This window comes from Alexandromys fortis, unplaced genomic scaffold (genome assembly GCF_014885135.2).
Source record: "Alexandromys fortis isolate MF-2015 unplaced genomic scaffold, M_Fortis_MF-2015_v1.1 scaffold_41, whole genome shotgun sequence".
Lineage (NCBI taxonomy): Eukaryota > Metazoa > Chordata > Mammalia > Rodentia > Cricetidae > Alexandromys > Alexandromys fortis.
The window spans coordinates 10,631,241-10,641,524 of record NW_026067923.1 but is presented as its reverse complement, the minus strand read 5'-3'; the positions used below and the strand labels follow the sequence as shown (position 1 = coordinate 10,641,524).

The 10,284-nt window shown below is 41.3% G+C and overlaps 1 protein-coding gene across 1 annotated transcript in view; it reads right to left on the bottom strand.

The window, feature by feature from the left end:
- The window catches only part of Cpa6 (carboxypeptidase A6), a 297,700-nt gene that overhangs the window by 88,253 nt on the left and 199,163 nt on the right, over positions 1-10,284 (bottom strand). Inside the window, exons 5-6 of the mRNA XM_050142133.1 lie at positions 8,725-8,826; positions 6,153-6,257 (exon numbers count right to left, since the gene is read on the bottom strand). Coding sequence (XP_049998090.1) covers positions 6,153-6,257; positions 8,725-8,826 — 207 coding nt within the window. The remainder of the gene's footprint in view (positions 1-6,152; positions 6,258-8,724; positions 8,827-10,284) is intronic.

Below are 10,284 nucleotides of genomic sequence, written 5' to 3'. Positions count from 1 at the left end.
TCCCTCATCAGCCCAAAGAGCAGTCAGGGTTCCCTGCCCTGTGGGGAGTCCAAGGACCTCCCACCTCCTTCCAGGTCTAGTAAGGTGAGCATCCAAACAGCCTAGGCTCCCACAAAGCCAGTATGTACAGTAGGATCTGAATTTTTTTCTACTGTGTCAGGACCTATGTGGCTTTTATGCCCTGTAGAGTTTATTACATGAAAATGGGGCTTCAAAATTTGGAGCATAAATGTTTGCAATTGTTATACCTTCTTGATAGATAATTCCTTTTATTCCATATAGTGGCCTTATGTATCTCTTCTGATTAGTTCTTATTTTAAGTTGATTTTATTGGGTATAAGAACAACTATGCCTGATTGTATAGCTTCTCTTTGCTTGGTAGTTTGACCTCGGGCGGGCTTTGGATGTCTTTGTTTTTTAAGTGTATTTCTTGGAGACAGCAGATAGTTGTTCTTGTTTTTCAGTCCAGTTGGTTAGTTTGAGCGTTTTTATTTTTTAAAGCAGTGACTTGAGGCAATGTACGTTTAATGTTATTTAAAGGTTTCCTATTTCCTCAGACTTTGTTAGGTGATGTTCTGATTTACTGAATTATTTGTGGTTTTTCATGGAGTATATGTATTCTTGCAGAGGAAACTTCCTTCTTCCCTGTATAATAGTCCTAAATGATTTTTTTTTGCAGGGCTTGCTCAGTTATGCATTTCTTAATTTGTATCTCTTTTGAAATACACTGACCTTCTGGTCAGTTTGAAAGGCTGCTTTGCTGGTTATAACACTCTTGGTTCAGTTTTGCTTCAGAGCTTGAAATATATTGTTCCATGCTTTTCTGTTTTTTAGTGTTCCTGTGAAAGACTTGAGCTTTTTCTGTTATTTATGCCTTTGTGTGTGAGTTAGTGTTTTTTTCTGTAACACGTTTAGTATTGTATCCTTGACATCTTGACTATTATATTTCATGAAAAAGTTCTCTAACAAGGTCTGTTTGAAGTTTAAAAGCTTTTTGTATCTGGATGCCTAGTTCTGTCTCCAGGTTTGGGAGTTTATCTGTTATAATTTTACTGAATAGTTTTTGTATTTCTTTAGCCTTTATCTCCACTCTTTCCTCTATACCATAGGTCAGGTCTGGCCTCCTTTTTGGAAATATTGGTCATGTTTATTAATTTCCCCTATTATATATCTATGTATATTATTGTCTCTAATTTGTCCTTTATTCATGTAATATATCTTTCTGAATCATCTTTTCAATTGATAATGTTTTATGATAAATTTTTTTATTTGGTTGACCATTTCTTTCACTTTTATTAGATTCAATTTCTGGTGTTACAATTTCATTTTCCTCAATTTTGAACTTTTCTCCTCAAACTTACAATTGTTTCAGTCACTTGGAGACTGTCTTGTTGAGACTTGGACAGACATCTGTTTGAATCATTTATAAGGCCATTGATTATTTTAAAAAGTAAAATTCTGAAGTATTAGCTATTTTAGTCATCTCTGTGGTTTTGGGTTCTACTCTAGAAATGTTGGGATGGGTCGTGTGTAATATGCTTTATGTTTCTTTGTCATGTTTTACACACCTGTTGGAATGGACTTCTCACCAATTTTAACTTTCTTTCCTTCCTTCCTTCCTTCCTTCCTTCCTTCCTTCCTTCCTTCCTTCCTTCCTTCCTTTCTTTCTTTCTTTCTTTCTTTCTTTCTTTCTTTCTTTCTGTGCATTGGTGTTTTGCCATTGTTGTTGGTTCCCCTGGAACTGGAATTACAGACAGTTGTGAGCTGCCATGTGGGTGATGGGAATTGAACCTGGGTCCTCTGGAAGAACAGTCAGTACTCTTAATTGCTGAGCCATCATCTCTCCAGCCCCTTTTGTGTGTGCTTAGAGCGCTGTCTGCATCAGTCCAGCTGTGGAAAGGAGAGAAACTTGGTCTTGATTCCTAGCTGAGTTTGCTGAGGTGTTCCCATCGTGGCTAGGTGGCAGCAGAATCATGGGCAGGTCACACAGGGGTCACCATGACAAGCAGATGGAGTAAAAATTCCAGTCCTGAAGTGAGCTCTGGCTGCTATTGGAGTCAGAACCCTATCTCATAGGAGGACTCTGGAAAATAAACTCAGATCCAGAGCTGAACTCAGACTGCTGGAATCAGTACCTCGGTCCTGCACTAACTCCTAGGACCACTGGAATCTGAGCCCTGGTCCTGAGGTAAACTGCGGTAAATCAATTAGAGTCAAAACAATCCATTTTATAGCAGGTATGTTGTAGCAGCTTGTGTTCTGCAATTAATTTGTCCATTTTTCTACATTGTCAAGTTTATGTGTATGGCATCATTCTCAGGTTTCATTATTCTTTGTTTTCTGTTGTGTCTACAGAATGCCTCTTTTTATTCCTCATCTTAGTAATTTGCCTTGATTTCTTTCTCTGTCTTGCTAGATGTCTAGTTACTTCTTTGTTGCTATGATAAAATACTCTGACAAAACCAACTTGAAGAGTAAAGAATTTGGGGGTGGAAGGGTGTCACCGTTCCAGGGAGTGATAGTGGAGAAGGCAGGGCATCAGGATCTTGAGGCAGCCGGCCAGAAAGCAGCCACAGCTGGGAAGCTGAGGGAGATTAATGCTAGCCCTCAGTTTGCTCTCCTTAGATATTCCCTCACAGGCATGCCCAGAGGCCCCTCCCAGGTGATTTTAGATTCTGTCAAGTTGACAACTGAGATTAACCATCACACGAGGATTTTGTCATCTTTTCTTCTTTTGTTGACTTTTCTCTTATAATTTTCTGTATTCAGTCACTCTGATTTATGCTCCTATTTTTATTACCTTTCTCTTGCTTACCTTGGCATTTATTTATTGCCCCCATTTTGCTCACTATACATAGGTCCTTGGCAGAATAACTTGTTTGCAGACTTTTCTTCTTTAATATGCCTGAATTCAGTACTTTAAGTTTTTCATTTAGTACTGTTTTAGCAATGCCCTGCAAATTTGAGATGTTGTGTTTTCATTTGCATCCTCTTCAATGTATTCTTTAATTTTTTTCTCTTGAAATTTGTTCCTTAATCTATGGATTATTTAGAACTGTTCTTAATTTTCCGAGTTTTTGAAATCTTCCTATTGTTTATGATCAGTTTCTAGGTTGGTTTCGCTATGGTGATATCAATCATTTTACGTTTGTTGCAGTCTGATATTTTTTTGTCGTAAGTATTTCTCAGTACGCACACCATAGTCACTTTGAAGAATGTGCATTCTGGGGTTGTTGGGTGATTTACAATCATCTACTGCACTTTGTTTGATAGTCTTGAGCTCTTTTATATTCTTGCTGATTTTCCTTTCAGTTGTTCTCTATGAGGTGGGCTGTCTAAAATCCTAAATTGCTGATATCAAGTCATACTAAGTTGACTTCGTGAAGTGCTTTCTAGTTGTCAAACATTTCAGGTCTTTTGTTTGTTTTACATTATTCAATCCTTCTAGCATCCCTGGATGTTATATAGTATTATTATCCACATGTTGGTTAACTTTAGAGAGGTTAATGACTTATTGCTAGGGTTGAATAAATCATGTACACCCAGAATCCTATGTAATCTTCTCTATCAGATCAGAGGTTGATTTAATTTCTCTTGTAGTCCACATTTGAGGAAGGATCAAGTGTCACAGTGGCACCTGTGCAGAAAGTCCCACTAAGGTGTGGTCGGTAGCCTCCACTGTGAGCCTCAGTGATGCTCACTTTGGACATTCACACCCTGTCTAATCTGTTTCTCTTGAGGATGCCTTTGACCTCATCTCCCTCCTTCCAATGGACAGAGTTTGGCAAAGTGAAGGGAGGTCGCTTTTGAGACTTGATTCCTATGGGACTCACTTCTAATTTGGCCCCCCTTTTTCTTCCCCTCTCTCCCACTTGTTCTGAGGGGAGCCAGGTCCATGTTTCAAGCTACCTTAGGGAGAGAGACTCATGCGGCAAGGAACTGATATTAGGGGTTGACAGCCAGCGAGAGATCTAAGGTCCCCAGTGGCTATGAATGAACTCAGAAGCGCATACTCTCCTTTAATACATATGATTTCATGACTGAGTCCCCAAGTGAACTTCTGACTGCAGCTTGGTGAGGGATCCCACGTCAGAGGCATCCAGCTGAGCCCACCCAGATTGCTGACCCACAGAAACGGAGACATCAGTGACTGGTCTTTTAAACTATTGAGTTTTAGGGAAATGTATCTCAGAAAGGGAGACAATATTAGCAAGAAGCCAGGCTTTGGGAACCACTGGCAGATCGGGGTAAAATGAAAGAAAAGGGGACTTATTCAGCCTCCCAGATGTCTCTCTGGGAAGACATCACTTATGTGATTCTCCTGATCCAACACAATGGCACCACCGTGCCTGTCACCAAGGATTTAACAAAAGGACGGAATTAGCGCAAAGGAGATGGTGTAGTAATGCAACATAGCTTCAACATATTGAAATCTTGACAGTCCTGTATCCTCTGTCCTCAAACCAGTATCCATGGGAATGGGGGCTTAAAGGAAAGTGGGTTATTCAGTAATTTGAAGAAGAAGTAACAAAAGTTAGTATTGCTTATTTTGTAATATCTATAAAATTGAGGATACTTTTGCAAGTTTTGTTATGGTAGAGAGAAATAGGTTTCAAATTTAGTGCATCTGGACACTTGTGAAATGTGAAATACATTCTGTAATGTATTCTGTAATGCCTATGAGAGCTCGCAAAGTCACAATCTCCACATAAAAGGGTGAAATAAGACCAAAGTGCATTTGAGGACCCTTTGTATCCGTAATGGCTTCCTGTAAGTACAGGACTGGCAAACCTTCGTTTCTTTAGGCCCCTTCATGATGGAGGAAGGACATTGATTAATTATAATAAAGAAACTGCCTTGGCCCATTTTATTGGTTAGAACATAGGTGAGTGGAGTAAACAGAGAGAATGCTGGGAGAAAGAAGCTGAGTCAGGGAGTCGCCATGATTCTCCCACGCCAGACAGATGCAGGTTAAGATCCTCCCTGGTAAGCCACCTCATGGGCTACACAGAATATTAGAAATGGGTTAGAACAATATGTAAGAGCTAGCCAATAAGAGGCTACAGATAACAGGCCAGGCAGTGTTTAAAAAAATGCAGTTTCTGTGTAATTATTTTGGGGCATAAGCTAGCCATGCGGGCGGCCGGGTGCCGGGGACGCAGCCCTGCCGCTCCTATTTCAACACCTTCACTTTTGTTTCCAGTAGTGATCGACTTTCTCTCAAGATTTTCCCTACCCCCACAGAATAACAACCCCTATAAATCAAGATTTAAGAATGCTCCAAACAATGAAAGTCACTACATTCTGGGAATGCCAGCCGACCCAGTAAGGGAGCTCAGTGGGTTCAAGATTCAAACAAAACGTTTGGAAATGAGAATCCTTATGAGTCATCAGCTGTCAAAGTCACCTTAAAAAGAAAATGGACATTGAGAATGATCAGCCGCAGACGCTAGAGATCTCTTGGTCTCCAAATGACAGGTGTAGAGCAGGAGGGAATGGTCAACCTTTTGTTCACTTCTTTGCTGTTTCAGCACAGGTGAGGCCATTTTGAAAGGGAAGAAAATGACAGAACTTTCCTAGATAAATCTAACAGGACAGTTGCTCTAGACCACTGTAAATTACAGTTTCAGACTTTACTGTTCATTCGCTGCAATTGCTGGTTCCTAATTTGCCTCACATTCATAAAAGCTCTGAGCCAAGATGGTTCTGTTTTTGCTTCTTGAGTTAGAGTATCAGGTAGCACAGGCTGGCCTTGAACATTCTACATAGCTGAGGCTGGCCCTTGAGGATGACCTTAAACCTGTGGTCCTCCTGCTTCAACCTCCCAAATGCTAGGATTGTACATGTGCAACACCATGCCCAGTTTATGTGGCATTGGGGATCAAATCCAGGGTCTGATGCATGCTAGGTACAAGCAGACATCAGCTGAGTTCATCCCTAACACCTTTCTAACCCAGCTTTTTAAACTGAGGCAAGTAACTGAATGTAAGTTGATCCAAGGCTGTGGAGGGTTGCATAAACAATGAAAGCACCCCAAAGAACCAAGGTATTATCTTTATTCCATCAGGTATTGCTGTTCTCCAATCCCCACTTTATTCCTTGAGCAGAATAAAAACCCATGGGACTCCTGACTAACAAAGGGTCTCACTTACTTCTCTTGCGAACCACTGACAAAAGGCAGGACCAATCCATTCTCTGGCGTGAATGCCACAGTCTATCCAGACAGCTCTTTTGTAGGCTCGTGATTTTCTGCCCAGCTGAAAACAAGAGGATTCATAGTTACCAACTCAGGTTTTTATTTTTGGATCTACTGACCAGCATAATTTAATAAGGGCTCAGCTAATTCCTCCCTATGGTTTGTTTTTTTAGGTAGCACATTAATAAGATGAAGAGATTTCCTGTCTTCTTTGGAAGTCCAGGCTTGCTTATGTAGAAACAATATTTTTTGGCCTCAATATAATCAAAGAACTAAAAAATACATAAGGAAAAGGGCAATCCCCAAAGCAGCGTACCGGTTTTGTTTTGATATCATAATGACTATTAAATGAAAAGCAAGATTTCCTCTCCCACTATTTCTTCTCCTTTTCTCTCACTGTGCCCACCAGAATGCCCTAAGGTGTATTTTTTTTTAAAGAATCGTGCATTATAGGCAAATTACAGCTAAACATCATAAAACAGAAACATAAAACGTGATCTCTGGAATCAAGGGGCCAATTACAACTCCCCCTGACCATGTCAATATGACTTTAAACCTGGTTTCTAACCCAGGAACTAACAGACAGCACTTGGCAATATATTCACAAGGACATTGCTTTCATTCCGTCATTAATTCACTTGACTAACATGTCAGGAAGTGCTTCTCCATGCCAGATATCGGGCTGAGCTCTGGAGATCCAGAGACGAACAGACAGGAGATGTCTGCTGGTGAGAAGGGCAGATGTTAGAACAGTCAATCCAACTTCAGGTTGTGAATATCCATTTGTTACTGTGAGAATGTGGCATCTTTTCTTGAATTCTTGTGTGGAATGAAAGGAAGTTTGAATATTTATGCAAGTCAGGAAGCTTGCTTGGAAAACAAGTTACAGAAGGACATATGAAGCTGGAAAGAATCTGAGGACTCTGTATTTGAGAAGGAACAGCAAATGAAATTAAATAGAGGTAGGGAACTAATGGGGTCCTGGTGCTGTGGGGGAGGGATGAAGCTGCTCCTTATAGTCTAGGATCTCCCTCTCCTCCCTTCCCTTTTTTCCTCTTCCTCCAGCCCTGTTCCTCTCCCCATATGTATGTGCTTGCTTTAGGAATTTGGTACTGACAGCGGTGTGGAGGATGGGTTCACACCAATAGCAGTGTGGAGGATGGGTTCACACCGACAGCACTGTGGAGGACGGGTTCACACAGACGGCACTGTGGAGGACGAGTTCACACTGACAGCACTGTGGAGGACGGGTTCACACCGACAGCACTGTGGAGGATGGGTTCACACCGACAGCGGTGTGGAGGATGGGTTCACACCGACAGCACTGTGGAGGACGGGTTCACACCGACAGTGGTGTGGAGGATGGGTTCACACTGACAGCACTGTGGAGGACGGGTTCACACTGACAGTGGTGTGGAGGATGGGTTCACACCGACAGCGGTGTGGGTGGTGTGGAGGATGAGTTCACACTGACAGCACTGTGGAGGATGTTAAAGGATGAGTAGGGCAAGGATAGTGACCACAGCAGGAGTTCAGCATTGAGGTCGCTAGTTCAGGGAGAAGGGATTCAGAGATAAATTCAGGAAGCAGCAGTGAAGACAGAGAAGAGTGTGAGAAACCTCTCAAAGAACTGCCAATGTTTTGGTGGTAAATTGAAAGTGAGTGATTACATATAGAAGAGGAATTTAGAGAGACTCGTTTTCAAGCTGGGAAGATGGTGGTGTCATGACAAGTCTCAGGAGCTTTTGTGAACATCTAGGAGAACATGTCCGACATAAATTTAAAACTCTACAGACTTGATAGAAAGATCTAGGATGGTTTTAATTATGGGCCAGATGTGACCATTTGGTTGAAGGTTTTTTTTTTTTTATAATTTTTATTGAGCTCTACATTTTTCTCTGCTCTCCTCCCTTCCCCTCCCCACTTCAACCCTCTCCCATGGTCCCCATGCTCTCAATTTACTCAGGAGATCTTGTCTTTTTCTACTTCCCATGTAAATTAGATCTATGTATGTCTCTCTTAGGGGGCTCATTGTTGTCTAGGTTCTCTGGGATTGTGATTTGTGGGCTGGTTTCTTTGCTTTATGCTTAAAAACCACCACCTATGAGTGAGTACCTGTGATAATTGTCTTTCTGGGTCTGGATTACCTCACTCAAAATAATGTTTTCTAGCTTCATTGGATGGAGTTTGTAGAGTGAAAACAGAGCTAAGAGAAGAGTGAGAATGGCCAGAACCTTAGGAGAGGACAGGGAAAGAGAAGACAGGGGATGAACCTGGAGGAATGGCTGGCCAGTGGAGATGGGGTCAGCACCGAGCCCCAAGAGGATTTTAGGGGAATCGAGGTGGAGAGCCTAGCATTTACATCTCAGAAACAGTATCACGTGGAAAATTCAAGACCATGATTAAACCTGGCTCAAAAATCTAAGGCGATTTCCCTTAGGTCAGCAAAATGATGATATTTTTCCTTTCCTCCCACAGGATAAAGTGAAGAAGATACATATTTTGTGTTAACATTTTATTCTTTTCACCTGTAGAACTAAGAGAGGTCTTCCTTCATACGATCTCCCGATGGAGAACACCCGAACGAGGCCCGGTTGAGTTTGGTTCAGATGGTGCATCCAGTCCTGAATCTGTAGGCGGAGAAGGAAATCTTATGTCACCGTTCCTCACGGTACAAGGACTCTTCGAGAGCACAAGACGACAAAAGACAATGGTGGCTTCCAAAATTCAAAGAACCTGCAGGGATTGAGAACGGGAAGGAAAACCCCACTGTCTGCTTTTAGCTTTCTTTAGGATACCTAAAGTGGCAACCTGCTTCCTCTACTGACAGCAGTTCTTCTGCTGCCCCCTCCTTAAGAGACCTTTAGCTAGTGTTTCACCAGTCACCACAGAAGTGATTGACAGAAAACTGACCCATGTGCTCTGGCTGCTTTTAATTAATTAATTAATTTAGGTGTCACCCCCCCCCCCCCCGAAACAGGGTTTTTTTCAGTATAACAGCCCTGGCTGTCCAGGGACTCACTCTGTAGACCAGGCTGACCTCAAACTCACAGAGATTCACCTACCTCTGCCACCTGAGTGCTAGGATTAAAGGCATGTGTTACCACTGTCCAGTGTGGCTTCTTTTTGAAAAATACAAATTTGTTTCCATTTCTCTACAGGTATTAAAGAAGAAAAGAAAGAAAGGAAAAAAATAAACCAGCTTCTGATAAACCCTCCAAATGACATGAGAGCTACAAAAGTCTCATATATTGATGTTTGGGACAGAACAGAGGCTCCTGGGAGAAGACGGTATTCTCCTCATTTCAGGTTATTCTGTTGAGCCCCCGGAAGGCATATTCTTGCATGATCCCACCTGAGGAGTGCACATTTGCATCAGTCCATTCATGTGCACTTATCTGTATTCAGAAGTATATTTGAGATGAATAGATAAGGTGCTGAGGAAGATGGGTGACATTTCTGACTTAAAAGTCCTGCAAGCAACAAAGAAGTCACATGGAAGTGCCCCACTGTTCCTTGATGTGAGAGGGTCCGTGCTGAAAGAATATATAAATATAGTTTAGGAAGTACTCATATATCTCTTTTGATCTTATATAATCTAACAAACTGGAGGTATTCATGTCTGTGTGTGTATACATGCGCGCGCGCACACACACACACATATATAGCTACAACAATTTTTGAAATTTGACTTTTTTCTAGAGTGTGTTATGCTTCCATGTGTCAACTTATCTGAAACCTTTTATTGCTTTTAATTTTAAGCTTCTAAAAATTACGTTGAGACATTGAAATATGCAAAAGGATTTTTGAAAGGAGAATTATCCACAACAGAACGAAAAATACTCTTAATCATATAGTAGAATCTCATTAATTTTGTGTCTAGAATTTCTTTGTTCAATGTAGAGGAAACATGGAAAAATATATATCCCTTTATTCTGCAAATAATTTCTCTATTTGGAGGACTCTCTTTGCCTGCATTGGGGAGATAACAGCGAACATAGTAAACACTTGGCCCTCACAGAACATACAGCTTATTAATACAGAGGGTATCAGTCAACCACAGTTATATGTGACCTGTGAATGGTGTC